The 22,253-nt window shown below is 45.2% G+C and overlaps 1 protein-coding gene across 4 annotated transcripts in view; it reads left to right on the top strand.

The window, feature by feature from the left end:
* The first annotated feature begins 822 nt into the window (after positions 1-822).
* The window catches only part of CUL2 (cullin 2), a 107,347-nt gene continuing 85,916 nt past the window's right edge, over positions 823-22,253 (top strand). The window contains exons 1-4 of one of the 4 annotated variants that reach the window (XM_074984986.1): positions 823-1,046; positions 2,964-3,143; positions 3,294-3,442; positions 8,652-8,790. In XM_074984986.1, coding sequence (XP_074841087.1) covers positions 8,672-8,790 — 119 coding nt within the window. In that variant the 5' untranslated portion in view covers positions 823-1,046; positions 2,964-3,143; positions 3,294-3,442; positions 8,652-8,671. The remainder of the gene's footprint in view (positions 1,047-2,963; positions 3,144-3,293; positions 3,443-8,651; positions 8,791-22,253) is intronic. The other 3 variants (XM_074984987.1, XM_074984988.1, XM_074984985.1) reach the window with 3 other exon arrangements.

Genomic DNA, 22,253 nt, shown 5'->3' with positions numbered 1-22,253 from the left:
TTACTCATGGGCTGCCTTAATTGGGGTGGGGGAGTGCTCTTCCCTGAAACTAAACTGGCTTGCCTTCACTTGGTGTTTGTCTTCCCTTAGTTAACTAGCTTGAAGACACCTTCTTTGGGGAGAAGGTGGTTATGAGAACAGATAGTGGACCAAAGCTGTGAATGTGTATAAGAGATGCAGGTGCCTCTTACTAGCCTTCACATATGTAATTACAGAAGTGTTATTTACTCTGTGTGTGTATGCAGTCTAATAATGGTATGCCTACAAGACTAAATGCAGACAACGTCCTTCACAGATACCATGGAAAAAATAGTTAGGGTTTTGCTTTTGTTTGAAAAAGATGGGAGGGCTACGTGCCCCGCCTCCTGCCCCTCCCCGCATGGCGCTCTCTCTCTTAAGGAAATTAGACTCCCACAGCGTGTAGGATGAGACTTTGCCGGCCGACAGACTCTCCCACATCGGAGTGTTAAAGGCTCCTTGCACCGTCTTTCTTCTTAGGCTTGTAGTTCTGGGCCAGGTTGGAGGCGGGGCCGGGGGGTGTCGGAGAACACAGCACAGGCGTGCCTGCGAGAGGAGCTTCAATGGCCCGCGGAGAGACAGGGAGGGAGGCGGTAGCGCTGGGACAGCGATGCCGGAATTCTACCGTCACACCTCGCATCACCCTACGAGATACCGCGCCAAGCTACGCTGCGCGCCTTTCCGTCACTACCCGCTTAACGCGACGTGCAGAAAAAGGAACATGCGCAGAAAGAAGCGCTTGTGGCAGCTCGTGAGTAACGCATGCGTGCTGCGGAGAAAGGAAACGAATCCGAACAGCGCGAAGCATGCGCATGCGGGTCCCGCCTGCCCCTGCGCTGAGGGGAGTTCGATTAGTTATTTACGGTAACAAAAGTCGAGGGAATTTAGTCCTTCGGCACTTCCCGTAGTGCGGACTGTACCAAGCCGACCGGGGGACAAGTACAGAGTGCCCAGGCTCGGCCGTGTGCCTAGTGCCGGGAAGCAGGCGGTGGCCGGCTGCGTGACTTGAGACGCACGCAGCGGGGCGGGTGAGTATGAAACAGGCCTAGAGCGCTAAGGGGCCGGCATGTGAGGAGGCGCCTCTCATCTCGCGGGCTGCAGTGCGGTGGCGGCGCCGGTGGAGAGATGGGGCCGGGGGCCTCAGCCGAGTAATGGTAGGGCTGTGAGGAGGGCGAGCGGGGCAGGGACTGTAGGCTCGGGACGCGTCGGGGGGCCGGCTGGCTCCGCTGACTCAGGCCTTTGCTGCCAGGTAACCCCGCGCTGGTTACCGTAGCAGGGTTTACCCTGTGACCTCCCCGCGCCCGGCCTGGATGCGCCGGGTCACTCTTGCAGCAGCGTGCTATCGCCGAGCGCCTGCGGCCTTGCGGCTGCTGAGAGAGCGGTGGGCTGTTTCCCCAAAGCCTCTCGCTCTTCTGAGGGGTTTTGTTCTCCCCGCGCCCACCCCGCCGGCTTGAAGTCCCGGCCACGCCTGGCTCCCCGCACCCGGTTTGAGCGCTGCCTCGCAGGCCCGAAGCCCCCGGGAATGATACACGCCCCGGCCAGTTTCGCTTTTGGTTTGTGAGTGAGTAATGGGGGTGTGGAGGGCCGGAGAGGTGAGAGACCCACATCCGGAGGGGTGGGTAGGGCGGCCGGGACCCCTCGCCCCACTGGCTCTGGACCTGGCCCCTGACTGGTGGACTTGGCCAAGTTAAATCCTTTGAGTGTTTCAGCTCTAGTATCGGTCACTTGGCTGACCTCTCAGCACTCCACCTTTGTGACTCCTTTTACTTTCACAGCACATTTCTATAGAATTACTGGGGACTTCCACTTGTCATGAAACCACGTTTGACAGCCCCACTTTCTCAGCCCATTTGGGGGTGGGATATAAAAGATTAGGAAACCAGAAGCCATCTCAAAGGGTAGCCCTGTTACTCTGTTTCAGCAAAAACAAGGAGTTCTATGGCATCTTAAAGACTATCAAATTTCTGTATAAACTAAGCAGAGACTTTTGTCATTGATGCAGCTTGTTCTGAAGTAAGCTGCACTGGCGTGTTACTTTTTATACTAGTCCAACATATTCACATTGTAGCTATGCTTACATGTGGCACTTTGTGTAACAACCCCTCATAGGCAATTCATCCCCAAATTTCTGAGGATTAATTAGTTGATCTAAAAGGGTTAGAGATTACAAAGAAATCTTGTAAATACTTTGGAGCAAAAAGTGCAACAATGTGTCCATCTCCAATAAGTGTCTTTTATCTGAAATCAGTTAATATTTTACATTTGTGTTCCTTTTGTGTCCTTCCAGTACTGCCGTACAGATCACATATATGCAGCACCAGCCTCACTGGTTCTGTATACATCACTGGGGGGATATATGTGTGTCAATCAAGTTAGCTTCTCATGATTGGAAGAAAACTCTTCCTTGTGTGGAGAGTGTATTTGTCTGATTAATCCTTTTATATAAAGACCACTTACTAATACTGCTTGTTTCTTTTCCTGGAGTTCATCCTGCTGGATATTGCCTCAAATCTCTCCCTTTTTAGTGATTTTATTATACGTTATCATTTGTGTGAATTCCAGTTAATAGTATCAATATATTATGTGAAAATACTTTTTATTTAAATGTATTGTAGTATATTGGATGAAGGTTTTGAATGTTTCTAGTAAAGTGAAAATTACTGTCATTTTGAGGTGTATTAATAACTAGGGGTTTTTAGAATTTAGGAGAATATCTTGATACAGTAAACTCTTTCATATATGGCGTTCTATAATCTGGAACTGTCAAATAACCAGTATTTTAACCATGAGTAAATCTTAGTTAACTTTTCTTTAAGTACAGCATAGTGAAAGTAAATAGAGGTAAATACAGTATATGTTTACAGTGTATAGTACTATTGTTAGTAAATAAAGTACTCTGCATACATGTTTTGTGTTGTAATATCTAATCTTGTTTTTCTTTTTAGTGTTATGCATTACTAAGTATAATGCTCTATTATCCAGACTATCTGGCAGCCTCCTGGTGCTTGGGCTGCTGGATATGAAAGAGTTTACTGTAGAGTAATCTGTATAAATGTCCAGGACTACTCAGAATCCTACTAAGCTCTCTGCCTTGGTGTTAACCTAGTGATTAGATTCACAGGACAGTAAGTATTTCCTTCTCTTTCAAAATCTGCTATCTTTAATTTATTTTGTTTATTGCATAAAAAGGTAAATACAAGTGCCTGGTTTTCCATTCTTGTAAATCAGGCATGTTTGTTTACTTTCCCATCTTTCTGTTTTGTGTTTTCCTTCAGATTACGCAAATCTAACCTTTGCAGTCCTTTTACAAGCAAGCCTTTCACGCTTCTATGGCTTTTGTCAGGCATCTTTGAACACCATCTATTTCTATTCAATCTATTTTAGAGAGAGTGTCCCATACTGAATATGGTATGCTAAGGTGAAGGTATGCCGTTCTTGTGTGTAGTGGTATTTTATATTGTCTATCCAAACACTTACTGTTTCTTTGGCTGCTGTGCATTTTGAAAAAAAAGGTTTATTAAAACCAAAATAGTTGAGTATAATTTTATGCATTGGACAGCACTCTATCAACTTCAACTATTTTCTTGATGGCAAGATGTTGTTGGTTTTTCCTTGTGCAAGCATGTATTTCTGTAGTGGGAGTTTAAGTGTACGGTCTTTCTGGTGCCCTGTAAAGGAGTGTACCAGTAGCACTAAAAGCTGCTCCTGTTCCTAAGTTTTTGGACCCAGAAGACATTGACTCTAGGTTAGGATATCTGGATCTCTGCTTCCTTGTACAGGATGGACTTCACCTACTTCTCAGATTTTTGATCTTTTGTAGTGCTGATAATACTGCTTATTCTGAGGCCAACTGTGAGTGGCCTTATTTCTGTTATTTTCAAGCGACCCCACTGACCACAGATTCTGTTTGGATATTGTATAGAAGCTTTGTAATCCCACTGGGCTAGGAAACCATTGAGTAAGGGAACAAGATTATAGCTGAGAAACAGGATGCTGCCTAGGGTAGTTTTCAGCCAGTAGTGAAGACTCGAGAAAATACCGACAGCAATTACTGGCTAGTAGGTGAGTGCACTGACCAATGTTCCCTTCAATTTTTTTCTATCTGTGTGCCGAATAAATTTTGTGGCATGTGCTGATATGTACCACCAATGGGCATGCATGCTGATTCTCCCCCCGCGGCAACTTCAAAGTGCCTGGCTGGGACTACGTGGCGTGCCGGCAGTTCAAAGTTTGTCACTTAGAAGTTGCCGTGGAGGGAGAATTAGTCTCACAAAGTGCTGCGTATTCATTGCAGCACTTAATTGGTAATCTCCCATCAGCCTGATTACCATGCCCCCTTGGAAGTTCAGGGCAAGTATAGGTATAGCCTAAATGTACTGTGCCCTTAACTTTTACCAGTAGCTCTCATATTCCCCCAGTAGCCATTGGTTATGATTAATAGACTGAAAACTAAACTAGTTTTCCTGCTTTTCCAACTCCTAGTCGACTTCTTAGTGTAAATCTTTCCTGCAGTGAAGATCTTCTGGAGTTTGGGTTAGTGTGCTTAATAGGGGCGTTTGAAATCAAGCTTACAGGGTGCCTGCATTGGGACGGGTACTCCTGACTCCTAATAAGTGCCAGGGAAGTCGGTGGCAGCAAATGCTCCCATCAGCCTCCTTTAATGGAGACAGCATGGAAGCCTGAATTAAGGTATGTCGACTCCAGCTATGTAACTAACATAGCTGCAATTGCGTACCTTAAGCAGACCTCCCACTGTAGTGTAGACCTGCTCTTGGACTCATATGAATAATACCACACAATGAAAATCTTCTTTCTGTGCCTGCAGAGGAAGCTAGTTGGCTTAGCAACTGAAGGAACTCTTATTTGAAGGTGCCTGACTAATGATTCCCTCCAATTCAGGGAAGTGACTTTGTTCAAAACATCACTAAACATGTACTGGTTACTATTCACTCCAGTCCTAAAATTTATTATGACTGGCATAAATGAAGAGTGAATTGAGACGTCTGTGCCGCAGCAGCAGTATCTTCAGCATCTAGGCATCTAACTTAAATCCAACATCATATATTTAATCATGGCTTTCTCACTAAATTGTCCATAACAATCACCTACTGAATTCCATCAAACATTGTGAGGGATAATTAGTTTGGTTTCTCCCACTGTTTTCAGTGATGCTGAAGAACAATAGTTGTCGTGGACCTATTTTGCGACTTCAACATTTTTCTTTTTTCCTGAAGAAAACAAGCATTTTTTTCCCAAAGACTTATGTATTAAGTGGTGGGGAAGGCATATGTTGAGGAGCAGCTTTTCATCTCTTCTTCAAAGTATCTTACCACCTTTTGTCTGTGACTAAACTGCACACAATAGTTTCAATTTTGGTTACGGTCATTACAGCGTTCACTGTCTCTTAAGTATTCTGTTGTGAATGCAACACGCTTTAGTTGGCCCTGAGGTGATTTTGAGTCTGCTGTACAGTATTAAGTAATAGCTAGCTGGCTTTTAGCTGATGTAGCGGCTCGTGTACTAAGCTCCAGAGGTCCCAAGTTTGATTTCACCTGTTGGCATTGTTTCCATTTTCTGACATAACTATTGTTGTTGACAGATAAGCAACCCCATTTTTTTGTCATCACATAGCCATGTATTACTGGTTCATTGCATATACTACTCCATCCATCAAGATTTAAACTGGCAATTTTCTCTTCCGTATTTCTTTCATGACATCTAGCAATGTTCCACCAATGTCTGCTTCACCAGGTGGAGTGTAGCTTGGTTGTAAGGACTCAACCATGTCTATGAAGGTGTTAACAGTATGAAAAGGCAGATTTGTGGCAGAGATCAACAGATTATTATTTGGTTCATTTATGGTGTCTTGTTGGTATATGCTGATATTACAAAGCCATCCCTGGTGGTGGAATGATGGGATGATCTGAAATCTTTTGCTTGCTACTGGTACTTATCTGAGATGTTAAGTTGCAGCACTGGTGCTTTAAAGTACCAATGGATGAATCTGAAGTTGTTGCAGAAGGTCTAAGTCTCTTAGGCTTAAATGGGATCCTGAAATAAAGTTCAAAAATTATGTTACATAGTCATTTTTCTCACTTGGTTGTTCACTACTTACATTTGTCAGCAACAATGCAGATCCTACTCCAAGGCACCAAAAAGCTGCAACATTGAGTACACTTAATTTGGAGTAAGCCCCATTGAAGTCCCTGGCGCTTCTATATTTTTCTCAGAAACAGAATGAGGTTCCCTAGGAAAAGCTGAGTTACGCTGAAATAAAAGAGGGCATAGACTTACAGCATCACCATTATAGTCAGTGGTTATGATGTTAAAAAATGAGGGGTATGTGTTATGTAATAGAAAATGATAGTGACAACTGGTATCTCTAGATTTGTTATTGCAGATAGATTATAAAGCTAGTTAAACAAGCCATAAAGTTTGGCTAAGCTAAATTTTTTTTCTAGCAACATCGAACATAATGAACAGTTTGGGGAATTTACTTGCTTAGACTAAAAGGCATGGGGAGCTTTAATAATGTATTGCAAAATGAATTATTGACATTACTAGCCAGTTGATCTACATTGTTCTTCAGTCATATATATCCACTTCACTTTCTCTAAATTAAGCAGTTTCTTGAAGATTTTTCATCCTTGCAACTAGATCCAGCATCATCATCTTGCACCACTTAGATTATGCCTATCTAGCTTGTATCTGACTTTCCACATGACTTTGAGAAACAGCAGTTGAAAGCCCAGAACTTGTAAGGAGAAAGTGCTGGTAGTTAAGATGAGAAGACTAGCACTATTAATTCATTTTTTGACACTGTGTACCAGGTGTTAGTAATGTATGTGGTAATAGTTATTTGTAACTTCTGAGAAGCTGGATAGTTTTTGGTGTGTTTTTGTTTGTTTTTTTTTAAGAAAACAATAAGCTTTTGATTCTTGGAAAAAATACTTGATTTTTATCCACCTGGACAGGCTGCTACCCTTCCAATTGAGCAGCTTTGTTGTTAAGAATCCTTGAAAGTACTAAATCACGAAGATATGAGAGTATAGGGATTCAAATACAGTAAAGAGTAAATATCTCATGTGTGCGTAGCGCTCACAAGCATGATCATCTCAGAGGTAGAGTCTGAGGCTGCTGCTATGCTACCATGGTCCTGTCAGAGGTGCCAAGGTAATGAGGCAATTTGAAGCAGGCTAATGAGGTACTGACATACATGTTCAGCACCTCATTAGCATAGTGGTGGCCACCCAAACAAACTTCAATTTTTTTTTTTTTTGCCCCCAAAATGACAGTGAAGATTGGGGCAGCTTCAAAATAAGTGCCCAACTTTGACATTCCCTTATTCCTACAGGACTAGAATGGAGTAAGGGAATTTCGAAGCTGGGCGCTTATTTTGAAGCTGCCCCATCTACATGGTCTATTTGAAAAATCAAAATTTGTTCATGTGGCCGCCATTATGCTAGTGAGGCACAGAATATGCATGTCAGTGTCTCATTAACTTGCTTCGAATTGCCTCATTACCATGGTAGTGTAGCAGCAGCCTGAGTGTCCAATTCACTCCTTAACACATAATGATGTGTAATAGCATGTGAAAAAGGCAAATGTAATTCTTAAGTGAAACAAATAGGGAACAATCAAACTTCCCTTCCCATGTTTGCCTATGTAGGTAGGACGTCTTAATTTTTGTTTGCTGCTTCTGCCAAACAGCAGATGATGTACTTATTGGACCACTGGCCTAATCTAGTGTGAGAATTCCTCTGTTTTTAAATTAACTGTTGTCCCCAAAGATGTGGAATACTAGTTAAATTACAATACATGGAGTCAACTTCACCTGGCTTCAGGATTCCAACTGTAACAACATAATATTATTAAAATCACTTGGGGGGTGGGGAATGGTGTTTGAGCTATTGAAGAGCTCATTCTGTTGGCAGCATTTGGATGAGTTCAGATGTCACTTTTTTGAAATATTTCTTGATTGTGCTAATTGTTGGCTTATTTTGTGTGTACATGAAAATATCTAGTGGTTATAACAAATTTATACTTGTGTTCCTCTGGAATACACAAACTTTCTGAAAGGCAAAAATATACAACAATTTTTTTCATTAGCCAGCCTTCTATTCTAGAGTTTTTGTTCAGGTGTGACAGATGTTCATGAAACACATTGGTGGCCTGAGAAGTATAGGACATGGAATACTAAGTTGTGCATTTACCTTTTAGTGTAGTCCATATGTTGGAATATAATCTAGGAAACTAAGCTCCTTGAGGCGGGAACAGACTTTGTTTAGAAGCAACCAAACAATTCATAATGTTATGTGAGTGTTCAGTTGTCCAAATTCAATAGGACAGTTAATTGTACATTGTAAAACACTTGGCAGATTTGATGTTACTTAACATTTGAATGAGATGCATTTAATTTTTACTTAGTGTGCGTGAAGTACCATATCACACCAGCATACTCAGTTATAAAACAAAGCAAAAGTTTAAAGTGGTGCTTTTAAAAAAAATGCTATTTGCTTTAAAAGATTTTAGGGATCTACCCATTAGTTCTTAAAAATTCTTGAAATGTGCTGTTTGAATGTTTCTATGTGTATCGCAAGTTGAAACTATTTTTTCCCCTCTCACCTTTACAGGTTAACACTAAATCCTCACAATGTCCCTGAAACCACGTGTAGTTGATTTTGATGAAACTTGGAACAAACTTCTAACAACAATTAAGGCTGTTGTAATGTTGGATTATGTTGAAAGAGCAACATGGAATGATCGCTTCTCGTATCCTTTACACAGAATTTTGACTTCATTTTCCTACATATGAATATGTTTAACCCAAAGTGGCCCTTATACTTGGTAACGTACCATGGGTTTGAAACAAAGCTCATCAAAACTAATGGGATTATTTCCACCGATGTCACTGAGTTTTGGATGACGTGTTGAGAGGAATTCATGAGATTCTGTACAAATTTTACTTGTTTTTTCGATGTTTTTTGTAGAGAAGTTGATATCAAGTGTAAGTTGTTCACATTCCTTTCAGTGAGCTAAATTTTAGTGGGTGTAACCAGTTGTTTTAACTATTGTCTTTCCAAGGAGGTACCTTGTTATTGTTAAAATCATTTATATCCATCTTCTACTATCCTAGAACTATTCTGCATTCAAAACCTCTATTGACTGACACTCCCATTGTTACAAGCAACTAAGCCCCCTTGGTTCTAAGTATTCTTGTTGACATATTAAGGCAATTATCACTTCACTAATAAACAGACAGGGCAGAAACCTTTTCCATTTTCAGAAACACACATCCTGCTTCATTGCCATTTACCAACCTTTTTCTTCTCCAGCAGTTGAAGATAAATCATTTTTCTTAAATGTAGTTGTGGTGGTGGTTCCCTTGCCCTCTTTTATTGGTGGACTTATGACATGAAGGATTCTTTCTGAGGGAGAAGCATTGTTGTCACAACTAAAATAGGCTTATAGCATAATGAAGAGGCATAACCCAGTGACCTAGTTTTTTGCTTTGAGAAGAGTAGTCTTTTGACTCTCTGAAAGTAACTTAATAGCTTTGTCTTGCAAGGTCATGCACTAAAAACTGCCTTGTAATGCGTGACGTGCAAGTGACCTCTCAGACATTAACCTGCAATCGGAATCCTTCTTACAAGCAGTAATTTTCTTATCTTGTGCCACAGAACAGATTTTTCAGACACATTTCTACTACATAAATTTACAAAAATTGGAGGGTGTTTTCACTCTAGGTCCTATTTAACATGCTCTATTTACATCTCATGTTGGCTTTCTTTTTGAGCCCATGTTGTCCCTAAAGAACGACAAAAAACAGACTTGGTTGTAATTCTACTTGCAACCTCATTTTCAAGGACAGTAAGTTAGGTGGTGGCTCTTTGATTAGAAAACATTTTCTAATTGCACTTCTGACATAATAATTCTCATCTAATTTTTAAGACACCTATTATTTCCATATTTTAAATGTCACTGCTGATTGGATTTTAAGAGGACTTCATTGCATATTGTCAAATGATTCTATTACTCTTCAACCAAAAGTACATCTTTTTATAAATACATTAGAAGCAAGAGGAAGACAAGGACAGGGTAGGCACATTGCTCAGTGAGGAGGGGAGACACAGTTACAGGAAACTTGGAAATGGCAGAGATGCTTAATGACTTATTTGTTTCAGTCTGCACCAAGAAGTCTGAAGAAGGAGTGCCTAACGTAGTGAATGCTAGTAGGAAAGGAGTAGGCTTAGAACATGGCTTCCCGAACTGGGGTGTGTGCCCCCATGGGGGGCATGAAGAAATTCCGGGGGGGCAGTGTGAGGTGTGCCCCCCCCCCATTATTCTCCCCAGCCCCAAGAAAGAGCCAGCCTTTGCTTCTGGTTTTCGGCCCCTGCCATTTTAGCTGGGTGACCTGATGCAGCCTATATAAAAAGCAGGCAGCAGGAGAAGACCCACATGCAGAGGAGAGAGTGTGTGGGTTGGGGGAGGAGGATGGGGTTAGATGAGGGCCTGGGGGTGCCTGGTTCAGGTAAGGGGAATGGGGATGGCTAAGTATGTGGGGGGGGGGGCTGGTGGTGCCTGGCTTCATGGGAGGGGAGGGGCTCAGGCAGGTGGCTCGCAAGGTTTGGGTGGCTCACCAGCTTGCAGGATTCATGGGGTTTGGGCATCTGGCCCTGGCATCGCAGGGCTCAGGCTGGTGGGCGTCTGGCTGGCTCTGGTAGTTCAGGGCTTGGATGGGTGGCTGGCCCAGGCAGTGTGGGGCTTTGGCAAGCGGCTCTGGCAGTGCAGGTTTCAGGTGGGTGGAACAGCTGGCATGGACAGCTCTGGCAGCTGGCACAGGGCCCAGGCAACTGGCCAGCTGGGTCTGCACCAGGCACCCACAAGGGGCCCAGGAAAACTATTTGTGCTTGCTTTTTAATTTTAAATAACATTTTTATATCAAGTTTTTGTTTGTTATAAATTACACTGTTTTTTTTACAAAAGAGGGAGTTGGATGATGGTAAAGGAGAGGTGGCGGGGGCATGAAGGCTTCTCAAAAATCAAAAAGCGGGGGGTGATGCCGAAAAGTTTGGGAACCACTGATTTAGAATACTTCAAAAAAAAAAAAAAAAAAGGTTAAAAATCACTTAGAAAAGTTACATGTCTGCAAGCCACTAAAGCCTGATGAAAAGCATCCTAGAATACTCAAGGAGCTGATGGAGTAGGCATTTGAACCTTTAGCTATCATCCATGGAAAATCATGGGAGACGAGAGATTCCAGAAGACTGGAAAAGGGCAAATACAGTGCCCATCTATAAAAAGGGGAATAAGAACAAGGCAGGAAGCTACAGACCAGTCAGTTTAATTTCTGTGCCAGGAAAGATAATGGAAGAAGTAATTGTGGAAATCATCTGCAAACAGCTGGAAGCTGGTATGGTGAGAGGGAAGAGTCAGCATGGATTTAGAAAGAACAAATCATGTCAAACCAATCTGATAGCTTTCTTTGATGGGATAACAAGCCTTGTGAATGAGGGAGAAGCAGTGGACATGGTATACCTAGACTTTAGTAAGGCATTTGATACAGTTTCGCGTGATATTCTTATCAATAAACTAGGAAAATACAACTTAGATGGGGCAAAACTGGCTGGATAACCATACCCAGAGTAGTTGTTAATGGTTCTCAATCCCGCTGGAAAGGTATAACAAGTGGGGTTCCACAGGGGGTCTGTATTGGGACAGTTCTCTTCAATATTTTCATCAACGATTTAGATGTTGGCATAGAAAGTACACTTATTAAGTTGCAGATGATGCCAAGTTGGGAGAGGTTGCAACTGCTCTGGAGGATAGGGTCAAAATTCAAAATGATATTGACAAATTGAAGAAATGGTCTGAGGTAAACAGGATGAAGTTCAATACAAACAAATGCAAAGTGATCCACTTAGGAGGGAACAATCAGTTTTACACAGCCAGAATAGGAAGCGACTGTCTGGGAAGGAGTAAGGCAGAAAGGGATCTAGGGGTTATAGTGTACCACAAGCTAAATAAGAGTCAACAGTGTGGTGCTGTTGCAAAAAAAAGAAACGTGATATTGGGATGCATTAACAGGTGCGTTGTGAGCAAGACATGAGAAGTCAGTCTTCTGCTGTACTCTGCACTGGTTAGGCCTCAGTTGGATTATTATGTCCAGTTCTGGGCACCCCATTTAAACAAAGATGGGGAGAAACTGGAGGGGGTCCAGAAAAGAGCGACAAGAATGATTAAAGGTCTAGCGAATGTGACCTATGAAGAAAGGCTGAAAGAATGGGGCTTGTTTAGTTTGGAAAAGAGAAAATTGAGCAGAACAAGATAGCAGTTTTCAGGTATCTAAAAGGGTGTCATGAGGAGGAGGGAGAAAACAACCTGTTCTTCTTGGCCTCTGAGGATAGAACAAGAAGGAACGGGCTTAAACTGCATCAAGGGAGACTTAGGTTGGACATTAGGAAAAAGTTCCTAACTCTGTGGAGGGTGGTCAAACACTGGATTAAGTTGCCTAGGGAGGTTGTAGAATCTCCATCTCTGGAGATATTTAAGAACAGGTAAACGTCTATCAGGGATGGCATAGACAGTACTTGGCCTTTCTGTGAGGGCAGGGGGCTGGACTCAATGACCTGTCAAGGTCCCTTCCAGTCCTAGTATTCTATGATTCTGCCTTCTAAAACCCAAAAGTTAGGCTCTTGTAACATACAGTTCTTAATCTCAAAAGCTACGTCTACATGGGGATGCTACATCGAAATAGCTTATGTAGCGAAATTGAAATAAGCTATGTCGATGAATAGCGTCTACACGTCTTCCAGGGCTGGTGCCGTCAACGTTAGGCAGCACTACATCAAAGTAGGCGCTGCAGGGGAGCGTCTACACACCAAAGCGGCCCACATCGAAATAAGGGTGCCAGGAACAGCTGCAGACAGGGTCACAGGGTGGACTAGCACTTCCGGGTCAACAGCAAGCCGCTCCCTTAAAGGGCCCCTCCCAGACACACTTGCACTGAACATCACAAGATCCACAGAGCCGACAGCTGGTTGCAGACCCTGTGCGTGCAGCATGGATCCCCAGCTGCAGCAGCAGCAGCAGCCAGAAGCCCTGGGCTAAGGGCTGCTGCCCACGGTGACCATAGAGCCCCGCAGGGGCTGGAGAGAGTGTCTCTCAACCCCTCAGCTGATGGCCGTCATGGTGGACCCCGCTATTTTGATGTTGCGGGACACGGATCATCTACATGTGCCCTGCTTCGACGTTCAACGTCAAAGTAGGGTGCTATTCCCATCTCCTGATGGGGATAGCAACTTCGACGTCTCACCGCTTTATGTCGATTTCAACTTCGAAATAGTGCTCGCCATTTGTAGGTGTGGCGGGCGCTATTTCGAAGTTGGCGCGGCTACTTCGAAGTAGCCGGCTCGTGTAGACGCGGCTAAAAAGAAGTTAAATCATGGGTGTATCCCTAAGATGCTGAAGTTAGCCAGAAGTGCTAGGAAATGGATTCTAAGTTGAAAATACTTGAAAATTTACAAAAAACTGTTAAAATTTACACCCTCTGAAAGAACCTGATGTGGAATAAGGTAAGAGTTTGTCTTGATAAATCATCCACCACAATACTCCATATGAGGTATGTGTTTTAAAATTGTATGTGGGAGTCATTGTTTAGCTGGCAGCATTTCTCATGTGTTCAGAAGACTTCTGAAATTTTTACTTCATAAATGACTGTTTTGGGTCTAAATATTTCTTTAAAAATCTGTTACAAATTACTACCTTTTTCCTATATAACCTCAATTTGTGACTTTGTGGTAGGAAAATAGAGGGGTTTTTTTTAACCATGTATGACCAATTTTGTGTTGACTTCCCCTTAAGAACTTAGCCTGTAGCTTACTAAGTATGAGTTATTAGAGAGTGCACACTCACAGAATAAGTTTACCAAAGGACTTCTATGTAATTCCTAGTCCCCCTATGGTCATAAGCTCTTACTTCCCTGTCTAGGAAGTTGGTAGCATAGTGATTTTCTTGGGCTTCTTATAGCTATAGGAAAGGAGGTTTCTTGGGATCCCTTCTGGAGCTAGATAACATGAATTTCTGTCAGCTTGTATTTGTTAAATAAATATCAGCCCTTAAGCTAACTGCTGTTCCAAAAGTATGTATGTACTTCAACTTAAGCTCTGCAGAACAGTACAGAAGAAAATGATAGTTTCGTTAAAATATTTGCCAACGAGACTTGCATCTGATTTAGAAGAATTATTCAGTAATTCATATCCTCTCAGTTACACTCTAACAGAATAAAGTGCTGGTTTTAAAAAGCTAGCTTTTGCTGACACTTCTTCCCCCCCCCCCCGCCCCCCACATGCTACAACAGCTTCAGAGGAGGATAGTTTACAACAACCTGTCTCAAATTGTAGGTATTTGCTAGGGCTTTAATCTTATACTGATTTGTCTTAAATGTGTAGTAAGAAAACATTACACTATCGTAGGCTTAGAAACCTAGGGAAGTGATGTGGCTAAAGAATTTTGAACTGTGTAGTATTAAAACTTCTCTCACTATTTAGCAAACTTACTAATTATAGCACAGTTCATCAGTCTGTGTTGATCAGATAAATTTTAAAAATTCAAGTGATGCTATAACCTGAAGATGAGTCTGAAGACTTGTGGGAGAAAATAGTAGTTAGCTTTCTTCAGTGTGGTTGTGGCATGGTATTTGAAACTTTATTTTTATGTCAATAAGTTATGTTGCTATAGAAAAAAGTCATCCTATTTAATTCTAAACCATATTGTTTAGCACTGTGCTATAGGTAGTGGCGCGCAACCTTTTGTTAACCGTGATCCCCATATTTTATTGCAATTATGTCACGACTCCCGAGTTAAGGCCCATAAGCCCTATCAGTCCCAAACCCACCTCCCATCTCCAGATTTAACTTGTTTCAGAGCACAAACCTAGCTCTCCTTGGGCTTGTCTACTCTACCACCTTCCTTCGAAGGAGGGATGTTGATTAGAGTGTTGGGAGTTCATTAATGAAGTGCTGCTGTCCTTAGGCAGCACTTGATTAAGCAAATCCTGCCCCGCCCCCGCCCCCCTCCCCCCAAACGCATGGCAACTCAAGTTTTTAACTTCGAAGTACCGGCACATGTCTAGCGACGGTGCACCTGGAACTTCGAAGTCCCCTTACTCCTCAAAAGGAGTACTTCGAGGTACCGGTGGGTGTGCTGCGGCTAGATGCGTGCTGGTACTTCGAAGTTTAAAACTTCTGAGTTTATCGCAGGGAGGAATTTGCTTAATGAAGTACTGCCTATGCACAGCAGCACTTCATTAGTAAACTCCCAACCCCCTAATTATGATCCTTTCTTGGAAGGAAGATGGTCGTGTAGATACAGCCCTTGTGTGGCTTCCACCTACCCCAGGCTGCTTCCCCTGCTGCCTCCTCCCCTGCATGACTGTAGTCTCAGCTGCCCCTCCCACGATCTCTCCAGCAGGTTTCCCCCCCACATGCAGGGTGGGTGCTCCTCTGCCCTGCTGGCTTTCTTCTATGGGCCCCTGGCCCTGCCGCAGCTGACTGCTCATTGGCAGCCTCTGGAGCCACCACTTAAACAAAAAAAATAAATTCTGTGTAAGCAGTGGTAGCCTCTGGAGTTGCAAGTGGCTCATTAAAGACCTGTGACCCCCTCCGGCTTCCCCAAGGGGGTTACAGCCCATGGGTTGTACACCACTGCTATAGTGCACTTCAAAAATGCAGTTTTACTGGCTACAGTTGAGATGGGCTTAGGTAGTCAAACTGAGTCCTGCAATTTCAATGCAGGGGATGGTGCTCTCAATGCACAAAACTCATTTCCAAACCTATTTCTTCACTCTGTTCCAGCAAAGCCTGAAGTTTGAGGGGTTTTGTAGCATTTTCTTTTCATTTAAATCAATTATCTTAAAAAGGATGAAAACAGGATAAATGAGGTTGGGTATACCAGCTGTGCATGGTTTCCTGCTTTTGGTAAGGAGCAGCTTATAGACTGTCTATTTAAAGCATGACTCAGTTTTAGCTTTGACCTTCCCATTTTCTCTGTCTGAACCTCTGCAGACATGAAATAGTTCTGGCCATTGCTTCTGGCCATTATGCGCCACTTGGTTTTGCTTAAAACTTGTTACTGTAAATGTCCTAGCTGTACTGAGAGTAACTTTTCTTAATTTAGACAGTTAATGAATTGGGTGTGGCAAAGTTCCTAAGCAGTAACTTCTCGGATACTTGTTTGTCAAATTTATTAGCCTAAGGTGACTAGCTTTTTATTATACAAATTGCTCAACAGTAAATCTTAGGAAAGATTACGTTCACTGGTGAAGAATAGTATGGTGTCTTTTTCCTTCTGATCTACATTTCATTGCAGAATTCCAGCTGCCATGACCTTTGACTCCTACATAATCACTTTTTCAGCGAGCCAAATGAGGGACGCCACAGACACAGATTCTGTGAACAGAATATTTCAATTAGGCTTAAAATGCTAGCAGCATTTTCTGTTTTCCCCTAACGTTTCACAAAGGATTCTGCAAGAGGTTAGAAATCAAAGTCTGGATTTGCATGTTGTATTTTTGATGTGGGGTAACCCCCATCTTAATTATGCTTTTAAATGGGAGGACAGTATAAGTGAAGCTGTCTACGCATGGGCAGCCATGCCCAAGCTACAAACTCTTGAATCTTAAAAATGAGTTGTGTTCTTCCATTGTCAGCTGGTTGCAGGTGATTGGCCCCCCCACAAGAATTCTCCAGAAATTGGTTTGACTAATGTATTCCTTTCAGAGGCTTCTTCTGCTGTGTGATTGATATGGAGAGTTTTTTGAACTTTGGATATGAGTGTTCAGGAGGATCCTCAGAGGTGAGGTTGGTAATACTTAACAACATTTTCTAGATCCTTTGCTTCACCTGAAGCAAGCCTAGTTGTACGTTGTTGGCCAAGGCACAATTGCAGTGGGAACTGCTGTTCACCATGGCTGCTTCTATACATGCACAATCTTCCGGAAGATGAAGCGATCTTCCGGAGGATCATCTTCCAGAAGATTGTATCTGCATGCTAAACGCAGCCTGAAAGAGCTACCCCCCCGCCGTCTTCCAGTAGAGCACATCTATACGTGCACTGGCCCTCGTCCAGAAGAACAGGACAGGAAATGATGCAGATGAGGTGCATGGCAGGGACAGCCGTTCCAAGGCCGCTGGCCACGCAGCCCTTTAAAGGGCCCCACCCAAACAATCCCTCCCTGCACAAGCTGCTGAGGCCTGCCATCTGCTTGCAGCAAGGCAGACCCAGGTTCTTGTCCTGCATGGTCCAACCAGCAGGCATGGACCCCCAGCAGCCACAGGCCAGCAGGCTTGCCCTGACCGGCAGGCTGGCCACCCTCCTCAGCTTCCTGTGGTGACTGAGACCCAGACCTGTGGGTCCTGACAACACACTGCCCATGCTACCAGCATGGAATTGTGGGACAAGGGTCATCATGGGGCAGTGGGACAACAGTCGCTGGCTGCTGAATGTCAGGGTGAAGGAGGAGGCCTTCCTGGAGATCTGCAGCTGGCTTGCTCCCATCCTCCAGTGCTGGGACACCTGGATGAAGCCATCCCTCTCCGTGGAGAAGTCTTATGGAAACTGTCCACCCCGGACAGCTACCGGTCCATCAGCCAGCAGTTCGGAGCCATTGTACTAGAGGTAAGCACTGCCCTGGCACTGGCCAGAGGGGGAAGAAGGGGGATGGTGGGCACAGGGACCCCTGGGGGCCAGGACAGTTGGGGGCTGGACTAGGGGGTGGGTACGCATAGCCCATGGGGGATAATACACGGCGGCTGCTGCTGGAGGGGTGCCCCAGCAGGGTGGGGGGGACAGGAACACCCCTTCACATGCCCATGAGTGTGCCCACTCTTTCCTCTGCAGGTCATGAGAGCTATCAACAACATGCTGATGTGACAGCTGTTGTATATGTGGGACTTGGACATGCTTGTTGAGGGCTCTGCGGAGCTTGGGTTCCCCCAGTGCTTCAGGGCAGTAGATGGGACACATCCCCATCAGGGCCACAGACCACAGCAGCGGATGCTATGTGAACCACAATGGGTGCCACTCAATAGCGTTCAAGGCGGCGGTGGGTGTCTGAGGGAGGGTCACAGACATATATGTGGGCTGGCTGTGCAGGGTGCACAACGCGCACATCCTGCAGATTTCTGTCCTGTTTTGCAGGATGGAGGCTGGAACGTTTGTGCCCTGGCAGGAGTGTGTCATCGGGGAGGTCGTCATGCCCTGTTCCTCATGGGTAACCTGGCCTACCCACTCCAGCCCTGGCTGAAGTGCCCATGCATGGGCCAACTCTCACCTTCCCAGGAGCTGATAGGTGCCCAGCTCATGTGGGCCCAGGGCACGTTTGGCTGTCTGAAGTCACGGTTCAGATGTCTTCTCACATGCCTTGATGTGGGGGTGGAGAATATTTCGCAGGTTGTGGCTGCCTGCTGTGCCTTCCACAACCTCATCAAGGTGGATGAGGAGGTCCTCCCCCAGGGCTGGATGGCAGGGCTGGTCCCCTGGTAATAGCAGCCTACTCCAGCATCCGACAGATTGCTTAACTGCGATGGGGTCCACATCCAGGAGGTGTTTGCTTGGTGGGGGACTACTAACCCTCCCCCACCTTCCTCCACAGCAACGAGGGACACAGGGAGGGTGAACTGTAAATAGGTATACAATAGTAAATGTAGAACACTAGAAAACCTTTTTGTAAATAGTTCTTAGGAAATAATAAAACCAACTTATATGTACCAAAAACCTGCATAACTGTATACAGGGGGGTCAGGGAATGCGGGCATGTAAACTGGGATGGGGACTAGGACAGTAACATTGGGGGCCCCAGTCAAGGAACAAGGTAGATGACAGCGAGCCCTGGCACCCATGGACACCCCTCCTGTCCCAGGGTGTAGTGGATGGCCGCAAGCCCTGGCACCCACGGGTGACCCTCGTGTCCCAGGTGTCTGGTTCCCTGTGGGGCGCTGATGAGGCCGGGAGGTAGGCCCAGGCCTCAGCTGAGGGGCAGAGGAGACAGGTTGCTGTTCTGGGGACCCTCCAGGGGGCCAACCATGGCCATGAGCCAGGTCACAAGGTCCCTGTGGGCAGCCACATGCAGGCCTGAGGGCTGTAGGATGTGCAGGGGCTGCTGGGGGTAGATCAGCCAGGGCCCTGTGCATTGTGCGACACACACACACACACACACACCCCAGGTCCCCCTGTGTGTCCTGCTACCAGTTCAGTGCAGCTTCATCAAGGGCCAGCCACCTCTCCACCAGGGCATTCTGGTGGTGTAGAGGGTCTGTGTAGGACATGGCTTTGTCCTTGGAGGCCTGGCATCTGGTCCAACAGATCTGTGGCCCCGATGCCAGGCACAGCTGGGGCTGGTCTGGGCCCAGCTGATGTGCTGCTGTGTCCTCTGGCCTGGATGGGGCCTGGGCTCCTCGTCAGGCTCTCCTGCCCCTCAGAGGCTGCTGCTGTAACACAGATGGTGGTAGGGAGATGTGGGGTCACTGCTGCATCCAGACCCTGGGTGCCATCTCCCACCCCGGACCCATGGGACATCTATGTCCCAGGGGATGCCATCATGCTGGCCCCAGGGCATGGTGGCCTCTCCTGGAAATGGGCTGGCAGGCTATGGGGTGCTCAGCCATGCAGGGGAGCGGATGGACTGCAGTCATGCCACCTGAAGGGCCCTCAGCACGCTTGGGGCACTCTCCGTGGGGGCGGGAGCTGGATGATGTTCGCAGCCGTGGCCCAGGGCACCAGCCTGGGATGGGCCATTGGGGATCAAGGCATCGCAGTGGGGCCCCAGTGTGCGCCCCCTGCCCCGGGGATGTGCTGTGGCACACACCAGACTGTACGTCCATGGTGGGAGGGCCTTCCTCCCTCTCTGGTGTGGCCATCTCCATGGTGACGCAGTGTGAGGAGGCGTCATCTGCAGCCGGGAGGTGCCTCAGCGCCTGTTAGAAGGGACAGCTGGCTGGGGCACAGCTGGACCTGTGGGTTCTGTCTCAGGCCTGCATGTATCCTTGCCACAGCTCCTTCACCTTACACCAGACCTGCTCAGATGTCCAGGAGGGGTGGCCTTGGGCAGCCAGCCCTGGGCAAGGCACATAAACATGGGGGCATTGCAGAGGTGTTTGCTGGTGTCGCAGAGGACCTCGTCATAACACTAGAACCTGAGGAGTTCCTGGAGCTCTGGCCCTGTCCAGGAGGGGGCCCTCCATTTGGGAGCGTGGTCAGGGTCCTGGCTCCCCTCATCCACAGTCCTGGGGCTCCCCTGGGTGGCATGGGCTGCTGACCATCTGGCCGGCTTGGGGCTTGGTGGACAGCCCTGCATGTGCTGCCACCTTCCAAACTAAGTTTCCTGCCACAGGGTCTCTGGGTCCTAGCAGCTTTAAAAGCCGCAGGACCTGGAAACAGTAGAACCCCACTAGGGTTGCCTAGAGCTTCTCCACCTTCTGGCATGCCACTGCCATGGCAGACCCCTTGTTCCAGCGTAAGCGGTCCGCAAGTGTCTACACATGCTTTCTTCTGGAAGATTGTTCTGGATGAAGGTGTTCTTGGTTCCGCAGCAGAGTATGGAATCTGGAAGAGTCCCTTTCATGTGGAGATGCTCCACAGATCTGCTAGAAGAAGGCACTGGTCTTCCGGAAGACTTTGTGTGTATGATTACTCTCCAAGGCTCTTAGCGTCTCTTGTTTCTGTCTGGGGATGTGTGCTAGTTATGCCATGGTTTATTTGGCATAGGTCAGCTGTCAAGTTTAGGGGGTTAAAATAAAAGAACATCTGGCTTCCACTCTTCAAGGTAACACCTTGCATAGTGGAAGCCAGATGCCATTCCATCTCCCAAAAGGATAAGAGGCCTCAAGAAAGAATTGGCTAGACATATCTTGAAGTTCAGAAATTGATGTTCTTGGGATGTATTTGCCCCCCAATTTAATCAGACTCCTGTTTCTTAGAGGCACTTTGTGAGGGGAGAGATATTTCTTCTAATAAACTGAGGACAAGTTCGGCTGAGGAATAACCTATGATATGTTAACTGTTGATGTAAACTCTTTTTTGCCTTTGTTTTTGAAGCCAGCAATTTAAAAAAAAATCTTTGAAATAATCTAAACATCATTGTATAAGGCAGCTTTTTATTTATTTATTTTTTAAATACACCACTGCTACTGATATGGCTCTTATACATTGGACAAGAAGGAAGGTGAGCTTTCTCTTGCACCATATTATTTTGAATACATTATCAGGAGCAATGTCAGTCTGATTCAATTACAATTTGATTCCATTGGCCAGAGAAGCTGCGGATTGGACTTGAGTTAAGTACTTTTCTCAAGGTCCAAACGAGTTGGTGAGACTAGTGCATGAACTGATGAAGAAAATTTTCTTAGTGTGGCAAACCCCTGTGAAATCTCAACAGTATAGACAGTTGCTTATAGTCAATGGCTGGGTCTACATGTGCCCCTTCTTTTTGAAAGGGGCATGTTAATGGGCAGGTTCGAAAGATCACCAGATAGGAAGAAGGGCTTTCGAAAAGTGAGGGGGGTTCCTTTCGGAAGGTCCTGTCTCCACGGGAGGCGCGCAATTCGAAAATCCTCGCTTTCAAATTGCCGTGGCTGCCATTATGCTAATGAGGCACTGCATATTCTTTGCAGCGCCTCACTAGCATCTTTCAAACCTGCTCATTAACATGCCCCTTTCGAAAGGAAGGGGCATGTGTAGACCCAGCCAATATGCTCATGGAAATTGAGAAGCAGTTGTGCTACTTCCTCAATTAGCTATGGTCTCAGCTGTAGGCTTTTTTTTTTTTTTTTTTTCCTTAAAGAAGTGTATGCCAGCTAAGGGATACTACATCACCAAAGACAAAATAGATTAGAACTTTCTGGGGAAGAATTCTAATGCTTTCGGCAGATGTTTGAATAACGTCTGCCAAACAGCTTTATGTTAATAGAGTAGCCTTGAGTTATGATTTGTGTCTGTCAAGGCAAGAAATTAAGTTTAATATTGAAAGCCAACTGTGCTATCTATATTGCTAGCAGATGTCTCACATCATGTTCTTTATGTTCCTTACTGTTGCTGTTTCTTCTAATGTAGACAGGTAAGTTTACTTACCTGGAAAGCAGATGGATACATCAAATACCTTTGTTTCATTTTTTTAAGAGCTTCTGTTAACATTTGGTCAAAGCAATTGTGGTATCTAGTGAAAGGGATAATTCCTTCAC

The sequence above is a fragment of the Carettochelys insculpta genome, chromosome 2 (assembly GCF_033958435.1).
Source record: "Carettochelys insculpta isolate YL-2023 chromosome 2, ASM3395843v1, whole genome shotgun sequence".
Taxonomy (NCBI): domain Eukaryota; kingdom Metazoa; phylum Chordata; order Testudines; family Carettochelyidae; genus Carettochelys; species Carettochelys insculpta.
Note: the sequence above shows the minus strand (reverse complement) of the source record. Positions and strands in the feature narration are given on the sequence as shown.